The 24,923-nt window shown below is 42.6% G+C and overlaps 1 protein-coding gene across 1 annotated transcript in view; it reads left to right on the top strand.

Moving 5' to 3' along the window:
• Window positions 1–17,497, top strand: part of LOC145352933 (sorting nexin-9-like) — a 68,299-nt gene extending 50,802 nt beyond the window's left edge. The window contains exons 12-18 of the mRNA XM_080203241.1: window positions 970–1,070; window positions 1,794–1,871; window positions 2,976–3,052; window positions 3,218–3,307; window positions 12,855–12,969; window positions 14,703–14,794; window positions 17,453–17,497. Of these exons, the coding sequence (XP_080059367.1) occupies window positions 970–1,070; window positions 1,794–1,871; window positions 2,976–3,052; window positions 3,218–3,307; window positions 12,855–12,969; window positions 14,703–14,794; window positions 17,453–17,497 (598 nt within the window). The remainder of the gene's footprint in view (window positions 1–969; window positions 1,071–1,793; window positions 1,872–2,975; window positions 3,053–3,217; window positions 3,308–12,854; window positions 12,970–14,702; window positions 14,795–17,452) is intronic.
• Window positions 17,498–24,923: the final 7,426 nt, after the last annotated feature.

Here is a 24,923-nt window from a genome sequence, read left to right as displayed (position 1 = left end):
ACTCCCCTACCCCCATCCGACCCCCCATCCTACAGGCCTTCCTAACTTTCTCTGCCCTGAGACCCTTTGAACTTACTCAGACCTCTGGTACTTGGATATAGGCTCCACCCATATCACTTACTCCGTCCACTGCACCGCTTTCGCTGCAGTGTTTAGAGAACAACCAATCTGATTAATGGCATCTCTCTAAGGCAAGTCCTCCCGAGTGAGGAGCAGAAGTTCTGCCTGCAGCCACTTCACTCACTTGAGGGTGAAATGCCAGCTAGACACTTGGAGTCAGATGGGACTATTTGAATGATTGGAAACTAGAGCCCGCCATCTGAAATAAATCAGGCCATAGCTTTGTGGGTCCCTTTGATGCATAAGAAGATGCCTCTTTATCCAGATAGAAAGTTTGATGCATGAAATTGCATATCCTGCAAGTTGCCAATTCTATCTCTGTCATGAGATTGCGATGGCCTAGTGACCGATATTAATCGCTAGAATATTAATTCAGAAACTCAGCTAATGTTTTTTGGATCTGGGTTCGAATCCTGCCATAGAAGATGGTGGAACTTGAATTCAACTAAAGTATCTGGAATTAAGAGTCTACTGTTGACCATGCCAATTGTTGGTAAAACGCATCTGTTTCACTAATGTCCTTTTAATGAAGGAAATCTGCTGTCCTGACCTGGTCTGGCCTACATGTGACTCCAGACCCACAGCAATGTGGTTGACTCTCAATTGCCCTCAGGAAACTAGGGATGGGCAATAATTGTTGACCAGCCAGTGATGCCCATGTCCCACAAATGAATAAAAGAAAATCCTCGGATGATACAAAGTGGACTTTATTAACACTGAGAAACATAAATATGATATGTTAAGAAAATAGAAATATTAATTAAGGTTTAAACATTTATCTGTTAAAATGTTCAATGTGGTTGGTCAGATCTTTTCATTTTCTGACATACTTTTTCTTTCTATTGGCAGAGAAGAGACAGAAAAATATTTGACCTTTGCTAAATGTATGGGAGAAAGTGTCAGAAATCTTATAATAGTGACAGAGGAGCACATGACACGATGCACTGGAAGTATGTATATTAATGCTTGATGAACGTCAAAATGGCATCTTCAGTTCCAGCCTGAATACAGTGGTGCAGATATTCTTACGAGTGGTACTGGGATCACTAATCATAGAAACCCTACAGTGCAGAAGGAGGCCATTCAGCCCATCAAGCCTGTACTGACAACAATGTGTGGGCGTTCTCCGTGTGCTCCAGTTTTCATCCATAGTCCAAAGATGTGCAGGTTAGATGGAACGGCCATGCCAAATTGCCCCTTAGTGTCCAATAATGTGTAGGTTAGGGGGATTAGCCATGGTAAATGCGTAGGATCATGGGGCTAGAGTGCGGGATGGGCCTGGGTAAGATATTCTTCCGGAGGGTTGGTACAGCCTCAATGAGCCAAATGGCCTCCTTCTGTACTATAGGGATTCTATGATTCTAAAAGCATTTTGAAAAGCAGACCAATTAATAAATATCTTTTGCTTTGGGCCAGTAGCGCACTGGAAATTTTCATCAAGAATATCTTATTGTTGAACCAATTATTAGTTCATAGTTCAGACAGCCATAGATTGTAAAAATTACATATAACTATGGATACCTGGCTTATTCAAAGATACAGCTAAATCTCATTACTAATGTTATAATTTATGCAAAATCAATATCATTGTATTCCCTCAGTTTTGCAGCACCATGTTTTGAATTGTCTTAAAAGGTATTTAATTATGTCCATTTTTAAACCTCTTTTTCCAGCAGTGAAGTCAGAATATCTCAAAATAGGAAAGGCTTTCTCAGATTTCTCAGCATCGTTTGCAAAAAGCACTTATCATGGTAAAGTACATTGTTCGGTTTTGCTTCTGCCTTATGTTATTATTAAGCACAAGAGTTTTAATACATTATTTAGAAATATAAGATTTAACCTCTGTTGTATCTCATATTTGTACATCAGTTAAAATAAAAAGCAAGTGACAGTCATTCATTTACAGCAGTGTGAACTTACTGAGGAACCTCCCCTGGCCCTGGCCATCTAGGGAGGCCTCAATGAGCTCCAGTCTCAGCAGTGAGGCCATTATATCAGGCCTTCGTTGCTGGGGACTGCGCGTGACTCTTGGCAGAGAGGATCCCCACCCCCCACCCCCCACCTCCCGCGCTCAAGTCATTAAGGCAAGCAAGCCTGGATGATACGTCCTGGGCTCATTAATAACATTTAAATAAGCTAATGAATATTACAACAGCAATTCAGTGCTGGTATCATGGCAACAAGTGAAAAACAGGGTGCGAGCCCGTTTTTTGCCTCTCTCGTGATCTTACCGGCTTACCACGCTGATTGACCAGCATGACAAGCAGGTGAGATTGCCCCACAGAGTCTAAATGCACATAGAGCTCATACAATCATAGAATCCCTACAGTGCAGAAGAAGGCCATTCGGCCCATTGAGCTTGCATCAACCAGAATCTCACCCAGGCCCTATCCCCTCAACCCCATGCATTTACCCTGCTAATCCCCCTGACACTCTGGTCATGGTAAATTGCCCTATCAACCTAACCTGCACATCTTTAGACCTTGGGAGGAAACCGGAGCACCCGGAGGAAACCCAGACAGACATGGTGAGAGTGTGCAAACTCCACACAGGCAGTGGCCCAAGGCCAGACGTGAACCCGGGTCCCTGATGCCGTGAGGCAAAGGTGCCAATCACTGCCCCACTGTGCTGCCCTCAGTGCCAGTGTTTTCCATGTAAATTCTAGGCATGTCATCTACACATGTATACGTCTACCTTATAGAGCAGAGCTTGAAGTTCTAGCCGGGTAAGTGAGATCTTGCTTGACCAGAACCACTAATACAGCTGCAAGATGGGTATAAATACAGAGCTGCTGAATGCTACATTTCCTCTTCAGCATAATACATATTAAACCTTGTAAAATTATTTTTCAAAAGGAAAAGGCTCCATTGGCAATGCGTTGTCATTTGTTGGAAAAACATATGATGATATTGGGAATCTTTATTTTGATCAGGTAAATTGGAATAGTTCAATATAATCATTTGAAAATATTTATTCATGTTACTATTGATTCTTTGCTAGTCCATGTTAAACATTACTGCTTTGTAAAATTATTAGTTTCATAGATATTTAATTGCAAGGTAAGGAATACCTGGTATGATTCTTGTTTGTCTTGTAGCCAAAGAAAGATATTCATGGCTTGCTTGAGATCAGTAAAGAATACAAAGGGCTGCTGAGCTGTTTTCCTGATATTATTAACGTCCTCAAGGTTAGTTACAGGTTTTATTTTTTCTCAATTATAAAATTTGATTGCCAGTAATTTATGTAGCCGTTCGAGTATACTGTCAACTGTGGGTACAAGTCGACACAGCATACAAGACAACTCTTTTTCTGGCCCCAAAAATGATGTTTTTGTGTATACCTGGTGCATTAGTCAACACCCATTTTCAGCTATAGGAACATAAGAATTAGGAGCAGAAGGGGACAAATTTAGCCCTTCAAGCCTGCTTCATCATTCAATCAGATCAGGCTGATCTCTCCCTGCTCTCAAATCCACCTCCCCACCTGTTCCCCATCTCCCCTTATCCTCTCATTTATCAGAAATATATCTATCTCCTTAGACATGCTATACTTGCATTAGTAGTCAGCCTCAGTGTTTTCCCAACAAATGCATATTTCCCTTATAACCGGGCAGAAGGGATCAAGTGGGCAGTATTGCAAAGATGTGCAGGAATTGAAGACACACCTAATCTTTGTGTCGGACGCTAATAACCTTCCAAAATGGTGACTGTGCACACCCAATGCCAGCAGTTCACCTCTACGTTCGGCATTCAAGACTCCTGCTTTTGAAGGGATTTTTCAAGGCTTCAAAGGTCTACTTAAAAGCATTTACTGTTTTCAGCAGGGATCACTCGACAACTGACAGTACCAGGATCACTCACGAGCCAGAGATTTCCAGGTTTGATTGCGTTACAGAAATTTGTTTTGAGAGTGAACGGGATAATCAATTAACCTATTTCTCGCAAAGGAGAAGTGAGCCGTGAACTGTCTATTGTGCCCCATCCCATTCAAGGTCTTCATTAACATTGTATTAAAAAATAATTATAATTCAGAATTTCTGCTGCAGACATTTTGAAAGAGTGACAGTTGGGAATTAGAAGCACAAAGGCACTTGGGAGTCCTTGTTCAAGGTTCTTTTAAGGTTAACGTGTAGGTCCAGTCAGCAGCTAGGAAGTCAAATGCAATGCTAGCATTCACGCCAAGAGGGCAGGGAAGTACTTCTGAGGCTGTATATGGCTCTGGTCAGATCCCATTTGGAGTATTGTGAGCAGTTTTGGGCCCCATATCTAAGAAAGGATGTGCTGGCCTCCTCTGGAAAGGGTCCAGAGGAAGTTCACAAGAATGATTATAGGAATGAAGAGCTTGCTGTATGAGGAACGGTTGAGGACTCTGGGTCTGTACTCGTTTGAGTTCAGAAGGATGAGGGGGGATTTTATTGAACCTTACAGGATACTACGAGGCCTGGATAGAGTGGACGTGGAGAGGATGCTTGCACTAGTAGGAAAAACTGGAAGAAGAGGGCGCAACCTCAGGCTAAAGGGACAATCCTTTAAAACAGAGACGAGGAATTTCTTCTGCCAAAGAGTGGTGACTCTGTGGAACCCTTTGTTGCAGAAGGCTGTAGAGGCCAGGTCATTGAGTGTCTTTAAGACAGAGATAGATAGGTTCTTGATTAAGAGGATCAGGGGTTATGGGGAAAAGGCAGGAGAATGGGGATGAGAAAAATATCAGCCATGATTGAATGGCGGAGCAGACTCGATGGGCCGGGTGGCCAAATTCTCCTAATATGTCTCATGGTCCTATAAAATTGAGTGTAATCTTCTCCTTATCATAAATAATGGGCTAACCAGTGGAACATGGTGGTAAATACCTCCAGATATAGTATGTGAGTTTGCACTGCTCAAGAGCAGATCTCAAAAGGCACTGAATGGATGAGACAATGGACATTGTTTAGAGTGCTGGAGTTTGCCAACTTTACCCTGGGTACAATAAGGCCAAAGGGCACTTTGAGTTCTGTTGTCTGTCTTCCCTGATAATGTCACATTGAATCCTGCTATATTTTGGTTGCTATTTATAAATACTTCAATTATTTATCACACTTCACGTCCCAAAATTAAATCAAGAAATGCCCCTTTCCTAATTGTGTGCAAATCATGTATAAACAAATGTTGAGGAATTTATTGACAAATCAAGAAATGGCGTAGTCCTCTATTCTAAATACTCATACAATGTGAAGTTATACAGGATACTTGGAGGCTTTTAAGGAAATCCTGAATTATTAATAACTTAGCAAGTCTCTGAGGGAAGATGGATTAATCCCTCCAGCTTTGATTGTAGTTGGCTGGGTGGTGGTACTGACAGTTAAAGGCAGTAGGAGAGACATTGAGTGAGATTTTGCACCAGAAAAGGTGCAGAGTGGATTGGTTAAACTTCGTCACCAAGAATTCATTATAATGGAATGTATTACACTGCTTCTTTTTGGATGTTATTATCTACATTGATTTTATGAAAATTAAGTATCGATATTGAATCATAAATAATCAGTAGGAGATTAACACTTGTTAGTACTTTGAAGGTGACTCCTTGGGCACACAAATTATAAAAGGAAATCATACACAGTTTATCAGTTTCTTCTTTTGCAGCACAGAGTTTTATGTGTACCTCACTACTACATTGCACTAAAACACGCTCAGGCCATAGCAACAGGGTCTGGCCATAAACTATGATCAACGCTACATTGGCACAAATAATTCCTAATCCGATCTTTAGTTGGGATACTTCTGGAGGAATCATAAACGCAGCAGCCTTGAAAACAGAAATAATGTGAGCTATTAAGTAAAGGTGCAGAGTGGATTAACCAGAATGTTGTCTGGTCTGGAATGTTTCAGCTATGAGAGAGGCTTGTTAGTCTGGAATTGGTTTACTTAGAGCAGGGAAGACTGAGGGGGAGAGGGGGAGGGTGTGGGATGGACCGATGGACCAATCTGATCCTATTATGAGGGACATAGATAGGGTAAATAGGAAGAAATGTTTCCCCTTAGCAGAAGAGTCAATAACCAGGGGTTGGAGATTTAAGGTAAGGGGCAGATGATTGAGAAGGAATTTGAGGAAAACCTTTCTCTCCCAAAGTGGATGGAAATCTGAAACTCACTATCTGAAACGGTAGTAGAGGCCAGAAAACATTTAAGAAGCATTTAGGTGAGCACTTGAAATGCCTAAGCATACAAAACTATGGATCCAAGTGCTAGAAAATGGGATTAGAATAGATAGGTGCTTGATGGGTTGAAGGGCCTCTTTCTATGCTCTGATGTGCTTTGGGGCAGCATCACAACAGAAAGCCCCTTTCCCACTTCCCTTGTGATCTTCCTGAAATCAGGTGGTCTAATTTGGAATGGATACACTATGAATTAAATTTTACGCTGAATGAAGCAACTGAAATACAGAAGCCACAAAAAAATAGGTCTTGAAATCAAAAATTAATATTTATTTTAAAAATCGCTTTGCTTTGCATTATATGTCAGTTATACTTTCCTGCTAGCTTCTTTTCAACACACTTGCTTTCCAAAGTAACTTTCTTGGTGACATCCAATTTCACTCCCTCCTTTGTAGTTGAAATTCAGTTAAACTGTGTGATATTATTAATAAGCACACTGATAATGTTTTTCATTCTCCTGCTTATAATAGCAGAACACTATTCCTTCACCCTAAACTTTTAAGTTCTATAGTAGGAAAGGTTGTCCAAACCAGTAGATTGGTTAAACTTCGTCACCAAGAATTCATTATATTGGAATGCATTACACTGCTTCATTTTGGATGTTATTATCTACATTGATTTCATGAAAATTAAGTATTGATATTGAATCATAAATAATCAGTAGGAGATAAACACTTGTTAGTACTGTGAAGGTGACTCCTTGGGCACACAAATTATAAAAGGAAATCATACACAGTTTATCAGTTTCTTCTTTTGCAGCACAGAGTTTTATGTGTACCTCACTACTACATTGCACTAAAACACGCTCAGGCCATAGCAACAGGGTCTGGCCATAAACTATGATCAACGCTACGTTGGCACAAATAATTCCTAATCCGATCTTTAGTTGGGATACTTCTGGAGGAATCATAAACGCAGCAGCCTTGAAAACAGAAATAATGTGAGCTATTAAGTAAAGGCACATGGTTGAAAAGGCTCCCTTCTCTTCTGAATCCCACAGCAGCAGCAGCAGAATAAAAGAAAATGTTAATTTCATTCCATAGATGGATTTTGGTGTGATAACAATCAGCCCTTGTTGCATAATCCAATGTCTGTGATGATAATGGTCCATCCAGTATAATAAGGAAGCGAAGGAAACGCATACGGTTGAGACGACTGTAAGGTGAAAGTCGGAGGACCAAGTTGGAGCCAATCTAAAATGATGCTGGTCAGGTTGCAACAGCATGCCCACCTCGATAGTGCTGATAATTTGCACAACAACCCCTGTTGTGAATGCTACGGCAAGACAAAAAATGCCTACTTCTGTGAAACGTGACAGATGACGACATTGCTCCTTACTAGCACCAGTCTCCAGGAAGAGAATAGTGCTGTTCATTGTAATGCACAATGCAGCACAGAAAAGACAGAGCGCTGTCCATTCAAAATCCACTGGACCTTTCAAAACGATGAGGAAAAAACAGGCAAAACTGAGCAGTAGTTCCAACCAGCGCAGAACAGGGATACTCTTCCTTGAAGCACGCATACTTGAAGCCAAATAGTTTTTATATTTAAAAAAGTATTGCTTTTAAGATAAAAGTTAAAGTAACTTTAATCTCAGTCTGTTGCACTTCACTTTGATGCAAACACTTCAATTCTCCTCCCAAAGCACAACTGGAATTTTACGCCTACTCCAAGTGCTGACTGCTCGTAGTTGAATTAATGCAAACCTGGCACCAAGTGTTGCAGTTTTTATTGGCTTATTTGATAATGATCTTTCATTCAACATAGCTGTATTCAGATACTCTACAAATGAAAATAGGATAATTATACTTCCCACCAATTAAAGGACAAATTTGCCCTTGGATACTATGCCCAGGCTAGCATCACTACAAGTTACAAATGCATCACTACAAGTTACAAATGCATCACCATTTTAGTTGAAAATTCAACATGTGTTGTTTGAAATGTAAGGACTAATATCATTATAAATACATATGTTGACATTCCTTGTAAAACAAGTTGCTATTACCATGCAGTGGATTTCCCTTGCTCTCGCTGAAGCAAAGGGTAGCACTGTGGCATAGTGGTTAGCACTGCTGCCACCAGGGATCTGGGTTTGATCCCTGGCTTGGATCACTGTCTTTTCGGAGTCTCCATGAGACTCTGGATTCCGTCGCTGGATTCCGGGGAAGTGCCGGATGATTGGAAAACGGCTAATGTTACGCTGTTGTTTAAGAAGGGTGCCAGGCAAAAGGCGGGGAATTATAGGCCGGTTAGTTTAACATCTGTGGTAGGTAAAATGTTAGAATCTGTCATTAAGGAGGAAATTGCGAGGCATCTTGAAGGGAATTGCTTGATAGAGCAGACGCAGCACGGTTTCATTAAAGGGAAGTCGTGTCTGACAAATTTACTGGAGTCCTATGAGGATGTGTCTAGGGCAGTGGATAGAGGAGAGCCGGTGGATGTGGTCTTTCTAGATTTTCAGAAAGCGTTTGACAAAGTGCCTCACAAGAGGTTATTGCAGAAGGTCGAGGGACATGGAGTTGGGGGTAGGGTGTTAGCGTGGATAGAGGATTGGTTGTCAAATAGGAGGCAGAGAGTGGGGGTCAACGGGTGCTATTCGGATTGGCGGATGGTGACTAGTGGAGTGCCCCAGGGGTCGGTGCTGGGGCCTCAGCTTTTTACCATTTATATAGATGATCTGGAGGAGGGAACCGAGTGTAGGGTGTCGAAATTTGCTGATGACACCAAGATTGGGGGAACGGCAAATTGTGCGGAGGGTGTGGAGAGTCTGCAGAAGGATCTAGATAGGCTGGGCGAATGGGCCAGGAAATGGCAAATGGAATTTAATGTTGGCAAGTGTGAGGTGGTCCACTTTGGTAGGAAAAATGGTAGGAAGGACTATTACTTACGAGGCGAAAAACTGCAGCAGGCGACGGTGCAGAGGGACCTCGGGGTCCTTGTGCATGAGTCGCAAAAACCCAGCTTGCAGGTGCAGCAGGTGGTCAGGAAGGCGAATGGGATGCTAGCCTTCATAGCGAGGGGGATTGAATATAAAAGTAGGGAGGTCTTGCTGCAGCTGTATAGGGCATTGGTGAGGCCGCAGCTGGAGTACTGTGTGCAGTTTTGGGCGCCGCACCTGCGCAAAGATATTTTGGCCTTGGAGGGAGTGCAGAGGAGGTTTACTAGGCTGATACCGGAGTTGAGGGGGTTGAGCTATGAGGAGAGGCTGAATAAACTGGGCTTGTACTCGTTAGAGTTTAGAAGAATGAGAGGAGATCTCATTGAGACGTATAAGATGATGAATGGGATGGATAGGATAGAGGTGGAGAGACTCTTCCCGCTCAAAAAAGACAATAGGACTAGGGGGCACAGCCTCAAGATAAAAGGGGGGTGGTTTAGAACGGAGTTGAGGAGGAACTTCTTCACTCAAAGGGTGGTGAATCTCTGGAATTCTCTGCCCGTTGAAGTGGTGGAGGCTGCCTCGCTAAATATTTTTAAGACGCGGGTTGATGGGTTTTTGATAGGAGAGGGGATTAAGGGTTATGGGGAGAGGGCGGGAAAGTGGAACTGAGCAGCGACAGATCAGCCATGATCTTATTGAATGGCGGGGCAGGCTCGAAGGGCTGGATGGCCTACTCCTGCTCCTATTTCTTATGTTCTTATGTTCTTATGAGTTTCCCCCAGGTGCTCGGGTTTCCTCCCACAATCTGAAAGACGTGCTGGTTTGGTGCATTGGCCATGCTAAATTCTCCCTCAGTGTACCCGAATAGGCACCAGAGTGTGGCCACTAGGGGATTTTCAAAGTAGTTTCATTTCAGTGTTAATGTAAGCCTACTTGTGACACTAATAAATAAACTTCAACTTAATGTTCAGGGTGTTTATGGAATTTTGAAGACATGCTGGCCTAAAAGTTTGGGTGCACCTATTTGCATACATGCAGAATGGTGCCAGCCCTCACCGCAAATCAGAACCACCAGTCCTGAACAAGTTGCCGTACACCGACCCATTGATTAGAATTTAGAACAATTGGAATGGCCAAGTAAGTGAACAATCTGGATTTGCTAACATGCAACCAGGTTCAGAAGAAGAGTTAGGAAGTTCAAATTAAATTGGTCACAGTAACAGTGAACTGCGGTAAGGAAGAAATTTAGCCAAAGCAAGTGTCTTGCAACAAGCACATATCACTGAAGTGAAATGGTGCCGATGAGCCTTTTTGAGAGCCAAGTGCCCTTTAGAAGTTGCAAAAAATGATTCTTAAAAATTGTGCTGAGACTCCATATATATCCCTGATGTAGCGTCCCATGTACATGGAATCAGCAACTGCAGTTCAGGCCAGTGTTAGCCCCAGTAACTGAGAAAGATGGAGAAGCCAGGAAGAGGAGGCAAGTGGTTTGAGATACGGTGAGAGAAAAAGAGGGTAACAGTAATGTGGATGCAGTGCCAGAGAGCAGGGTTGGTGGGGGTGGTTTGGTGGATCAGACACTGCCATCTGGCAGGCTTCCATGTTTTTTTTGGAAGTGAGGCCCCGGTTCCACATTCAGTTAAGTATTGGAAACAGTATTTGAAACTGGCCTTGTGGGTTATGACCCAACAGGCTATTCCATAACGGACTGCCTGTTAGGTTGCGTGCAGGTCTAGTTTGCTTGAGCGTAGCTGGAACAGACCACAGAGTCTCTTAGGGCAAACCAATTTTGCAGTGGGAACAGTGGGCTGACATTAAGTCCTATTACTTGTTTCAGCTGTGCATAGGGCACGCCAGATTTTCAGCATTTAGCCTTGTCGTGACTTTGTGTTTTTTTTTGTGGTTGGGGCAGTGCAGTGGCTAGCACTGCTATCTTACAGTGTCAGGGAGGCGGGTTTGATTCTGACTTGGGTGACTGCCTGTATGGAGGTTGCACGTTCTCCCTATGTCTGCATAGGTTTCCTCCACAATCCAAAGGTGTGCAGGTTAGGTGGATTGACTATGCTAAATTAATGTCCCAAAATGTGCAGGTTAGGGGGATTAATGGGGTAAATATGTAGCGATAGGGCGGGGGGACTTGGCCTGGGTAAATTGCTCTGTCAGAGTTGGTGCAAACTCAATGGGCCGAATAGTCTCCTTCTGTAGTTGATACAATGAATTAACGTGTTCTTTACTCTGTCGTTTTTGAGATATTGAGACTTAGACATAGGGTGGGATTTTATGGCCTCGCTTGAGCGAGACTGAAAATTCCTGCCCGCGGCCAACAGAGATTTCTGTTGTCAGACTCTCGCCTGCTCCAACTCCATGGCAGATGGAGTGGTGGAGTTCTGGCCATAGTGCCTGAGGAATGGGTGTTACATGGCCCAATTCCTAGGCCACCATATTGTCAAGCTTCAACCCTGTATTGATGTTCATATGTACCTGTTCGTTATTTTATCTATTTTACATTTCATAATTTTTTCAGTAGCTCTGTCAATTTTAATAACTTTGCAACATAGGTTCTAGTTCCATTCTTATAGTAAAATTCTATTGTGCTTTTCTGGAGGCAAAACGCTGGTGCTGGTATATTTAGCCATGTGACAATCTAGATTTATTTTCAGAGAGCTTGCCTGGATTTTCCTCTGAGGGCATGGTCACTGTAAGAGGAGGCATATTGTCCACCCATCCTGACCCAGCCTGTTGGAAGCCTGACCATGTTGGGTACTGCCGGCAGGAGATCTATTGCAGTGCATAAGCAGAACATCATTAAAAAGTGGTAGAAGAACCCTAGCGATTAGCCTGGGACAATGATTTTATTTAAAGTTCACTTATTAGTCACAACTAAGGATTACATTAATACTGCAATGCAGTTACTGTGAAAATCCCCCTGTCACCACACTCCAGTGCCTGTTCAGGTCAATGCACCTAGCTAACATGTCTTTCAGAATGTGGGAGGAGACACAGGGAGAAAGTACAAACTCTCCACAGACAGTAACCCAAGCCAGGAATTGGAACCCATGTCTCTGGCATTGTGAGGTAGGAATGCTAACCACTGTGCTACTGTGCTGTTCAGATCTGAGAAGAAGTTGTAATGTCCACTATTATATACTTTGCCTGGGACAGGGACAAAGGCTGGCTTTATCCATACAAGTTTTGCACCTATCTTTAAGTACCTCAAATTATGGTGGCACAGTGGTTAGTACTGCTGCCTCACAGCTCCAGGGAGACTGTGTTTGATTGCAGGTTTGGGTCACTGTGTGTGTGGAGTGTCTGTGTGGGTTTCCTCTGGGTGCTGTGGTTTCCTCCCACAGTCCAAAGATGTATGGGTTAGATGCATTGACCATGCTATAAATTGCCCCTTGGTGACCCGGAATGTACAGGTTAGCCAGATTAGTGGAGTAGATATGTGGGATTACAGGGATAGGGCATGGGTGGGATTATTGTTGGTGCAGACTCGATGGGGCGAATGGCCACCTTCTGCACTGTAGGGATTCTATGATAAACTTTACCAGCGATGTAAATTAAGGTATGCATCTTTTTAAAGCTTGAAGCAGAGGTTCTACACATTTTGCAGACTTATTTCAGCTGAAAAATTATTTTGCAATTGCATCTTTCCAGGGAGCAATAGAAAAAGCTCATGAATATGAAAAGCTTTCTCAAGTCAACAAAGTCACGGTGAAAGAGAAAGAGGCCATCGTTTTCAAGGCTGGAATCGTGTCTTCAGCCATACAGGGTATGAGTTCTTCCAAATCCCTGAGCGTTTCTTGACATTTAATTCTTAAGAGCCAATTTTCATCCCCTCATTGAACCATCAGGAATGGAGTGGGTGGGAAGGTGAAACAGGCCATTGTGACAGGGGCTGGGGATTTTACCACATTCCTATCCCCCTCACCATTTTTACTCACCCAATCTGGAAGTCCTAATTCAAATGTGCTTCTCACTGATGTAACTGTGAGGACCACTGACCCAATGTTTAAAAAATGGCAACAATGGACATCCTGGCTGGAATTTTACCACCTCATGGGCTCTCAGAATGGTATTCTCCATTGGTCTCGGGCGGGATGTTATTAGCCTCGAGTGGGTGAGGCAGTAAAATTCCGGCACCTGGCTTTAGGAGGATCAAGTAAGCGATTCTTAATTGTCTTTACTGCTTTTTTGGGCCAGGAGAAACAATTGTCCTTCTCTTGGTTCTACAAGTGTCTTTGGGCCGCTTCTGTTTGCTACAGTCCTTCATAAATCCTTAATTGCCTTACCCTGGGTCACACCAGTGGCCTGAATAGTCACCAATGTTGATTTGCATCTGCTGGTAAAAACATCAACCCTGATGGTTTCAGGAAGAAGTATTTGTTGGGTAAAATCTGGCATACTCCAGGGTTGGCAAGATGATTCCCCACATCCTTTAACGGCCTTCTCCTGCCTCAAATTTTACACTGGAGGGAAAAGTAAAATAAAGCTTATTTATTATTCACAAGTAGGCTTACATTAACACTGCTATGAAGTTACTGTGAAAATCCCCTAGTCGCCACACTCTGTCACCTGTTCAGGTACACTAAGGGAGAATTTAGCATGGCCAGTGCACCTAACCAGCACGTCTTTCGGACTGTGGGAGGAAACCAGAGCAAACTCACACAAAAAGAGAATGTGCAAATTCCACACAGACAGTGGCCCAAGCCGGGAATTGAACCCAGTTCCCTGCTAATCACTGTGCCACCGGAACTGGCGCAAGTAGGATGGGATATTGACATTTAAAATTTTCCCCATCTTGGGCACGAAGAGCCTCACTTTGAAAGCCCCTTAAAGTTGGGGTGTCCTTCCTTCCTCCACCCCTCTGGAGGACAATGGAACTCTGGGACCCCCTCCTCCTCCCTGCTCTAACACCTGACACTGTGATCACCCCCAACCCCCAGGCATCCCCTACCTTCTTGGCCCCAGGACTTGCCTTTTGAAAGGTCCCGGGACACATTGATTGCTCGCTGGTTTAAAATACTACCTCCTGTTTTACTATAGAAATAGATTAATAAAGAAGTTATTAAGACCCAGAACCTCCTTATCGCAGCTAAACAAACACATGTAGAGAAAAATGAATGTGTCCCAGATTTAATCAGGTTGACCACTGTGGCAATATTCCCAAGCAAATTTTCCCTAATCAAATCAACAACTACTGAAACATAAACTAGGCACAAAAGTAACTATTTGGCATATTCTGCATGTAAATATAATGTTCAATTATTTCTTTAAGGATCTAACCTATTACATTAGTCCCAGTATACTGAAATCATTGGTGGCTTCATTTCACTGTGAATGCTGCATCACTAGAAAGAAGAGATTGTTGCTGTAAACACTCGCATTTTTCAAGTGCTGAATCTTAATAGACTCACATTTATAAGTGAGAAATCTTCTGTAAATAGCTGTATGTGAGTATTTTCAGTTCAGTAACTGTACATTTATTTGTTTTTGTATTTGCAGCTGAAATGAATCATTTTAACCATGAACTCACTAATGACTACAAAGAAACAATTCAACATTTTTTGTATGAACAGGTTCAGATGTATAGCAAGGTAAGCCCCACAATCCATATGCCTGCCTTGATCCAATTGAATATTTTGTATCTTCTCCATTTAAATTGACTGAAATGTATTCCCATCAGAAGTTGAGATGTTGGGTAAATTATTTTCCAAACCCAGTGTTGTGCTTTATACCTTTGGTGACAAGAAGAGATGACACAGGTCATGCCCAGAAAAAGCCGCATCATATTCATAACTTTAAACATGGACTGCGTTTGAATCGAAGCTTCTGGGTGGCATGGTGGCACTGTGGTTACACTGTTGCCTCACAGTGCCAGGGGCCTGGGTTCAATTCTGGCCTCGGATGACCATCTATGTGGAGTTTGCAAGTTCTCCCAGTGTCTCCGTGGGTTTCCTCCAGATGCTTCGGTTTCATCCCACATTACAAAGATGTCCGGGTAAGGTTGATTGATCGTAGTAAATTGACCATTAGTATCAGGGGGATTAATGGGGTAAATGGAGGGGTGGGTGGGTGGGGCCTGGGTGGGATTGATGTCGGGTACGGGCTTGATGGGCTGAATGACCTCCTTCTGCACTGTAGGATTCTATGATATTCTATCAACTGCTTTAGTTTATTCAAAAATGGACACTGATGAACTGCTAAGAAGCCCATCAGGGTGTGGAGGGGTTGGGTGCACTTTGGAACTTGAGCACGGACTTAACAAGATACAGACACAACTGATGTATTCAGTCAGTCTAAAGCACTGCCGTCAATATACTGGGATCCACAGTATTTTGCTTTTATCTTGATGCACCGGGAAGGTTGCACACAGCACAAGAAGGAAGCCCTGGACTGAGATCCCAGCCTTTATCTTGTGCAGGAATCAAGTTTTCACTGCGGACTGACAGGAACACAGTCCATTGCAACAAAGAACCATAGAAAGGGAGAAATTAGTGGGAGTTTATTTACAGAACTGAATTTTATATACAAGTTCCCAATCTGTACAACTACAATTTCTTAACCTGCCTTATCCTGCTATTATGTCTTGGTGCCTCCCCTATGAAGTGGAGGCAGCCTATTGACTGCTACATCCTGTTGTCTGTGATGACTGCCTCTGGAGGGCTGAGACTTGGGGAGCCCCACCCTGCTTGCGGGCCCTTTAGTATGGCAGTGCCACCCTCTGTGGCCTGTAGATCTGGAGCTGAAGCCATCACGGGAAGAAGGGATTCAGATGGGCAAGACTCACCCAGTGACCTGGGTGGATGGCCACTGGGCCAGCTGATCTATCTCCCTGTGGGTGTCTGTGGGCCTCTGACTGTCTCCTTGAGAAGTAGGGGCAGCTGAAATCTTAAAAACTTAACTGGTTCACTAATGTCTTTCAGGAAAAGTATCTCATATCTCTAATGGTCAGGTGCCCATGTAACTCCAAACTAATTGGTTGATCTTTAACAACCTCAAGGCAACTATAAAAATATTGCCCACTGGTGACATTAAAGTTCTGGTTGGGGGGTGGGAGCGATCTTACGGGCTTGTCATATTGGTCCATCAGCACGGTGCACCAGGAGGACTGCAAGAGAGGTGGAAAATTGGGATTGCACCCTGTTTCTCACTTCTTGCAATTTCACCATCTCTGAATTGCCAGAGCAATCAGTGCAAGGCTGATTTAAATATTTAATTACTAATTTAAATATTATTAGTGAGCCCGGGGCGCAATCATCTGGGCTCACTTGCCTCGCTAGTGGTGGTCCTGAGGGGGCAAAGATCACATATGATCCACTGCAATGGGGTCTTGACGTGGTGGTCTTACCATTGGGATTGGAGGCCATTGAGACCCCTTGGATGGTCAGGGCAGGGGGGGTCACTGCAAGTCTGGGACCTGGGCGGTGCCAGATTGGCACCCCAGCACTGCCCTCCAGGCACTGACCAGTGCCCTGGTGAGGGACCTAAAGGGAGGGGCAATGCCTAAGAGGAAGGCATAGGCCCTGATGGGGAGGCAGCACATGGGGAACTGTGTGCTCTGCAATGGGGGATCACTGGGGTGGTGATTGATAGGAGGTGAGTGAATGGGGGTGGCGATTGACCAGAGGAGTTGGCAGGAGAGGGAATGAGAGGCTTGTGTGGGGTTGGAAGGAGTGGATGGTGGGGGGATCAACCAGGGGTTTTGGGGGTGTGAATGGGGGTGGGTGTGGGGAGGTGATGTCTGGGCAATGGAGAGAGTGACAATCTCCCAGTTCACTGACTATGTACTCTTATATACAGTTAGTGCATTGGGAGATCAGACACATGCGTAATGGCACCCTCTAACCATCAGCAGCCAGCCTCTTAGTGTGAATAGACACTGTTTACTCCTCCTACTGGTGAGACTCACACTTTGCGTCATTTCTTTCTCTAAGTGTGATAAGATTTAATTTTCCTCTCGCCGAAAACATAGGGTCCAAAATCTCCCATTTTCACATTTGTTCAGCACTTCGAATTTTTTTGGTAACATCGCACCACTAGATTTTATTGTACACACAAAAGACAGGTTGGACTTTTTAGAAAGGATGGAAGGCAGAAACAAAATGAAGAAGATAAGAAGAACTAACGTAAGATGAGAAATCATAATTGGGAGGAAGACAATTTTATTTTCATCAGTTTAACTGCTGGCAATGCAACAGTAGATTCAATAGTAACATATAAAATATTAAACTGCATTTTTATTTCTTTTTCAGATAACAGATAAGCTGAGGGAAGCATATGCCCGTTTTGAATTCTAATAGTTCCAATGGGATCTTTCGGACATCTCAAAAAGTGCAATTCTCATAATTTGATATGTGAATTTTCTGTAAAGACCCTCATAATATTTCAGCACCAATTATTATTAATTTATATTTTCTATTCTAATACTGATTGAATTCTTTGCAGTATTTTGACACCAGCTGCAATAATTATTTCTTTGCCTGCACTCCTTTAATGTTGATCGAACTTCTGTAACATTGACAAAACTTTTCCAAACATATATCCTGAACCTCTTCACCTGAAGTGCCAACCAATTCACACTGAAAGTTTGTTATGACAGAACTCTTATTGTGCGACGCAAAATCTTCACAAGTGCTGCCAAAATTGAATTCTGAAGTGAGTTATCTGCTATGAGCTCAAATTTTAAAATGTAAGTATTTTGCTTAATTTGGAATTTCCTAAAGAATGCATACTTTAAATTGTTCCTATAGACCAAATTGTGATCAAATGTAAGCCTATGTTGATGGCATAGTCGATGGCACATTGGCACAGTCGTTAACACTACTGACTCATAGTTCCAGGGACCCGGGTTTAATTCCGGCTTTGGGTGACTGTCTTTGTGGAGTTCGTGTATTTTTCTGTGTCTGTGTGGGTTTCCTCTGGGTGGTCTGGTTTCCTCCCACTGTCTAAAAATGTGTAGTTTAGGTGGATTGGCCATGTTAAATTGCCCCTTAAAATGTGTAGGTTAGGTGGATTAGGCATGGTAAATGCATGGGTGGAGAGGGAGGGCGATGTGTGTAGGTAGGGTGGATTAACCATGGTAAATGCCAGGGGCGGTGGAGGGGTTGGGTGTGTGTAGGTAAGGTGGATTAGCCATGGTAAATGAATGGGGGAGGGGGGAGGCAGAGAGGCAGGGGATGGGAGGGGGGAGCGGGGAGCCTGGGTAAGATGCTCTTTCAGAGAGTCCATAAATACTCAATGGGCGGAATGGCCTCCTTCTGCACTGTAGTGATTCTATAAATGTCACAACATCTTGACTTTTTTTGTGAATGATTCCAGTGCTTGCTCAAGTGAAACATCGGGTGGTGAGGGAAATGACTTTAAGTCAATTATGGAACTGTAATGGATAAAGATAAAGAGCTTCTCCATTGGAAAGAGAAAGGGTAGAAAATAGTGTAAAGTACCCCAGGCACTGTACACCGTCACAACATAGTTCGGACAGAGCCCTAAATGTACTTTTACACAATAATGTAGAATTAGTGCAAAGCAGATTCATGTGACTGCAAAGAGTAAGAAGTGGACTATCTGTCCTGCTTTGTCTCTGAGTCACTTTGGGACATGATAACCAATTTACATTCCATAAGTTTAACATGAGGGGGAAAAGTATCTTACTTCCCTCTTTACTTGGGGAACTGAACAACATGGGAGACTTAATGTAGGAGAAAAAACAATCTACTAAAAATGCGTTGAGGGGACTGGTCATTTTAAAGAACAGAATATTGATTTAGAAATATATTTGTTATTGTTACACAATATGTTGCTTTGATTACTCGCCACTTGGGTGTACTCCACTGTAAATATTTTATAGACTATTAACATATTTAATAATTTTTGCTTTGTGCGTTTGTAATTTTTTTGTTGGTTTCGGTTACATTTTGTTTCTGCTGGAAGGGTAAGACGGCGAATATTACTGTTTGTAATTTGGAGTATTATTAATAAAGGTTTATATTTTTGCTACATGTTACAGTGGTTTTGCTATTAATTTGTAGTTTAGAAGAAAATATATTTGCTTTTCAGTTTTAATTTAGTTTGTTATAGTCCATGACAATCAAGTTCAGGGATCTTCCTTCTTAATGTTCAGACAGCTTACCAGAAAATATTGTGTTGCCTATTTGTTTTATGTGATAGCACCATGACTTACACAGGGAATCACTGATTGGCCTCCCTGTAGAACTCACTGAATGCAAGCTCCCTGGGGATTGGTAATCAATCAACCAGATGGATACCAAGCCCTATATAAAGCAGGCCCCTGAGTGGATCCATTATTCCTTGTGTCCTAGTTGGGACCAATTGTGTTCACCACAAGCCTGTGGTTTGTTTTACTATATTTTGTGCAATAAAAACACTATTCTTTGCAGTTGACTTCTGGAATTATTATATTTTTCATTCATGATGAATGGGTGTTGCTGATACTAGCCATCTGACTTGTTTGGCCGTTTGAGAGGACAGGCAAGAGTAACCACATTACCATGGAGAGATCAGGTAAAGGATCTCAGGTTTCCTCCCTTACTGAGTCAAATGAGTTTTAATGACATTTTGGTAATTGCACTGCAGATTAACTTACATAATTGAATTTAAATTCCCTAGCTGTCACTGGTGGGATTTGAATTTATGGGCAGATATATATTCTCTGAAGGTGATGAGTTTGGAGGCAGGGTTGTTGTGCTGGTTGAGGCCAGTACCCACTGATGCCCATTTAAAATGTTAACTGAGGGCACTCCTCCTACACCCTTTCCAATCTGCCTCACTGAGGCTGAAGCCCAGCAGATGGATGGAAGCAGACTCGCAGTGGCAGGCCAGCCAACCAGCAACTTCGCCTTTGGTTCTGTCACCTCTATCTGCCCCCCTTTCTGCCACCTTGTCACTACCTCCACAACGGCGACCTGATAGCTGTGACCCTATTTTATTGTAAACTGTCTTAAGAGGGTGCCTCCATCTTGAAGTGTCCTCATGTCTTCCTGTTCCCATAGACATTTTTCCTGCTGGGGCCAAAAGCCTTGGTCTCTTAATTGGCAGCCTTTTTGAAAATCTCCTGGGTCACACCGTGGCCACTTTCCAGCTCCCAATCTGACATTCAGTCTAGCATAGGGATCAGGATCCTGGAACTAAACCCCAGCCCTAGGCCCTTCAGATGGTTACCTCCTGTTTTAGCAAACATGCTCTTTTCTTCCATCACCTGTGGAATCTAGGCTTAATTCATATTTTACTCAACATAAGCTGTAGAACTACAGTGCTGACAACATTTTGCATAGGCAAAATAGATAGGCTTGAAGAAAGAATTACCAATCATAAACATTTCTGGGTGCTGTTTCTCAAACTTTTTTTGGATAATTTTGGACTTCAGAACAGCTGCTACGACATGAGGAAAACAAACCAAATAGAAGCGCAATAAAAAAATCTAAAACTATCAACATTATCCCATGCTCAAGATAACAACATTGCAACGCCAATAAATCCAAGTACAGTTAGATACTCAAAACAAACTTGTAATAAATTCGAACAATCATGAGTCTTAACCAAGGCCACAGTTCTTCTGTCTGTCCAACGGAATAGGAGAATTATAGACCATTCCAGAACCCGGGAAGCATTTGGATGCAGACTCTGGAACCCACAAAGGTTGTTTAAACTAACATCAGTCCACATTCCCATTGTGTATGTATAATGATCAAAAAGAGCAATTCTGTGCAAATAAATAAACCTGAGTTGGAGGGAGGAAATATATTTAATTAAGCAACCTTCCATATCACTTTTTATAAACCAAGTGAGATGGAATTACTGTCCATTTACAGAAATGTGCATTTCCAGAGACTTGTAAGGCAACAGTAACTTTCTACTTCACACCAGTGCTAAATTTTTGTAGACAAGCTGGGAATAGATGCCAAATTGTTTCTGGAGTAAAGCGCCATGCATCTCCCTCCTACATGCGTTTACCAGCTGTTATTGCCAAGGCTCTGTCTTATTTCAGTTTACAATCTGATCCTTTCATAATTTTGCTCCTTAGAAAATCACCTTCTCTGTGCACTAAGTAACAAAGAGTTTATGCAGCCTCTATTCCAATGGCAATGCCTCAAAGCCCAATCGTAGAATCTGATGAACTTGTTAGTTATTTTCTATCCTGCATTTTGTCCACTTTCCCTCCCATTAGAAATGCCAATGAATTTCTAATCTCCCTCTTTTCTGACATCTTTAACACCTAGATTTCTCTCTCTCTCTCTCTCTCTCTCTCCCTTCTTTCCATTGTATCTGCAATACCCAGATCTCAGCTGTCCCTTAACCTTGGTAACAGCCCTAATTTCAAGGCACCACTGGTCTCTGGATGTTGCTTTGCTCCAATGTCTGGTGTTCCAGTCACTCCAATCCTCGCTATTATTGGACCCGATTGCAGTGATTGTCCCTTTAAGAGCAACACAGCAGCAAAGGGTCACCTGGTTTGAGGGTTTCAGAGTAGGGGAATCATCCCAGGGGCTGGAGTCTGCTTAGGCAAGGAGCATGCAGAGCCTAGCTGGACAATTCTTATTAACAAATCCTTCTTGTGTTCTTTAATGAAGTCTGGGAAAGTGGTGGGAAGGCAGGATCAGGATATCGATTTTGATGATCAGCCATGATCAAAATGAATGGCGAAGCAGGTTCAATGCGGCTGAATGGCTTACTCCTGCTTATATTTACTGTGTTTCTATCTTTCATAAACTTCTTTAATGGAAATAAAATATATTTATTAATAAGAGTTGTTCACCAGCCACATGACTGTCACTAAACTCTTGCTTTAAGAGAGCTTCATCCCCTGCAGTAACTCCCTACTGAGTCCCAATTGATCACTCAAGGCAGGTGACCCTTTTCTGCTGTGATGTCCTTAAAGGGACAATCACCTGTGCTACCATCAGTTCCTAGATTCACTATATTTTCAGGTCTTTCCATCTCTTATTTCACTGCTATCCCCTGTGCTTATTGCTCCCTCTCCTTTCTACCGCTCCCAACACCCATAACTTTCAAAAAAACCTTGCACATGGGGATCAAGTTAGTTGACTGTAAGACGACAGGAATAAAGAATAAGCCGGTAAATTTTGCACCACATAAATTGCCTTCATTACGTATCAGCTTTCACTGTGGGATGATATTATGAAGGTATAGAAAAGCACAGGAAGATTGACATTGAAGAAAGAAGAATTTAGTTTGCTAATGATCCTTATTAAGTGGCAACATTGCAAACCATGGTGAAGTATCCAGAAAACTACACTTGGATATAGGCTGCTACAATGTACAAGCTTGAAAAATGTTTTTATTGTGGCTTTTAATTGTTATTGTCAGTTTATCTGATTATTTGTTTGTAATGTTTAGTTTTTTGAACCAGAACATTGAAGCAAGTGGAAGGTTGGTTCTTTGTATACACATGGACATTGTATACAGAGAACAGAGAGGTGATGTTTGCATTTATACAACATTGTTTCCTCCAAGGTTGGAACATTTTGTATGGTTTAGTATACAGTAAATAATGATACCATAAACAGAATGTTACACTTCGAAGAAGGTTTAGTAAAGAGTTATTGAACATTGAATTCTTTACAAGAAAAACAGAAAATGCTGGAAATATTCAGCAGGTCAGGCAGCATCTAGGCGATGGAGCCAGAATTAACTGTTCAGGAAATTGAAAAATAGACAGGTTTAAAGCAATTGTTGACAAAAAAGGGAGGTTTGTGTCAGGATGGAAGACAGGTGAGATTAAATGATAAAAGGAATGATGGGGCAAGGCAAAAGGCAAGGTGATAATGGGGTAAGTTGTAGACTGTGGCTGGAATCCTGCCCGCCACGGGAATCGGAGTGGGCAAGGGACGGACCATGGAAAGATCTGTTGACCTTGGGTGGGATTTTATGTTCTTGTGTATATTGTGATGACCAGTACCAATTTTTCATAAGTAACAAAACAAAAAGTGTGTCTAGAGAAGGAAAGGAGAATCATTGTCATACAGATGGGCAACACGGTAGCACAGTGGTTAGCACTGCTGCCTCATAGCACCAGGGACCTGGGTTTGACTCCTGGTTTGGGTCACTGACTGTGTGGGGTTTGCACTTTTTCCCTGTGTCTGCATGGGTTTCCTCTGGGTGCTCCAGTTTCCTCCCACAGTCCAAAGATGTGCTGGTTAGGTGGATTGGCCATGCTAAATTGTCCCTGAGTGTCAGGGGGATTAGTAGCGTAAATATGTGGGGTTGTGGGGATGGGGCCTGGGTGGGATTGTTGTTGGTGCAGACTTGATGGGCCGAATGGCCCCCTTCTGCACTATATTCTATGATTCTCTGAGATGCTGTCCAAAACCAAAAAACACAAAATAAAAAGGCAGGGATTATGGTGCGAAATTTCTGAATTCAGTGTTTAAGTTCAGAAGACTGTAAAATGCCTAATCAAAAAAGGTGAGGTTCTGTTCCGTGAGCTTACACTGGACTTCATTGGAAAATGTAAGAGGCTGAGGTCAGAGTGAGGGTAAGGTGGCAAATTTTAATGACTGGCAAGAAAATGTTTGGGTCAATACTTTTGAACTAAACAGAGGTATTCCCCAAAGTGACTGTCCAATTTTAGTCTCCTAGAGAAGGCTGTATCATGAGCGAGGGAAGAAGAATACTAAATTGAAAGAAATCCAGATACATCATTCAAATAAAAACAAAATACCATGGATGCTGGAAATCTGAAATAAGAATGAAAAATTGCTGGAAAAACTCAGCAGATATGGCAGCATCTGTGGAGAGAAACAGGGTTCAACGGGCATGATTTTCCAGCTGCACTCCAATTGAAACTGGAAAATCCTACCCAAGGTCAATGGAACTTCCCATGGTCCACCCCTCGCCCATGGCGGCTGGAACAGGAAAATTCACCCCAACATCTCGATTCCATACGACCCTTCTACAGAAGGGGGAAGAGATGGAAATGTAATTAAATATATTGTTTAAGTTGCTGAGCATTGTGCTAATTCCCTTCCTTATTTTTAAATCCCTCCATGGTTTTGACCCTCCCTTTCTCTATAATCTCCTTCAATCCCACGTCCCTTTGAGATAACTGCACACCTCTAATTCTGGCCATTTGTGCATTCCCAATCATAATCTTCCTGTTATTGACATCTGTGCTCTCAGTTGTCTGGGTCCCAAGCTCTGTAATTCCCTTCCAACACCTCTCTGCCTGTCTACTTCATTAACTTCCTTTAAGACACTCCTCAAAGGCTACCCCTTTGACCAAGATTTTGACCATCTGACCGAACATCTCCTTAGCTTGGCTCATTGATGTACTCGACTTTGTAATGCTTTTGTGAAGCAACTTTCCGATGTTTCATTATGTTAAAGGTGCTATATAAATATAATTTGTTGTTGTAAAATACGTCCCTTCCCAAAAATGTGCAGATTAGGTGGATTGGCCACATTAAATTGCCCTTTAGTGTCAGGGGATTAGCAGGGTAAATACGTGAGGTTATGGGGATAGGGCCTGGGTAAAATCCTCTGACAGAGATTCAGTGGGCTGAATGGCCTCCTTCTGCACAGCAGTGATTCAATGATTCTGCACTCTCCCCCACCCCCACCCCCCACAATTTTTAGATAAGATTTTTACATCTGTTCTACATTTGTTAGAAGGTATTCATAAAAAGAATTCAATTTGTTTCTGTGAAACAACCAATGAGAATGTGCATTCTCACAGCTTCTCCAGCT

Source organism: Carcharhinus amblyrhynchos, chromosome 15 (assembly GCF_965287045.1).
Source record: "Carcharhinus amblyrhynchos chromosome 15, sCarAmb.v2.hapA, whole genome shotgun sequence".
In the NCBI taxonomy this organism is placed as follows: Eukaryota; Metazoa; Chordata; class Chondrichthyes; order Carcharhiniformes; family Carcharhinidae; genus Carcharhinus; species Carcharhinus amblyrhynchos.
Note: the sequence above shows the minus strand (reverse complement) of the source record. Positions and strands in the feature narration are given on the sequence as shown.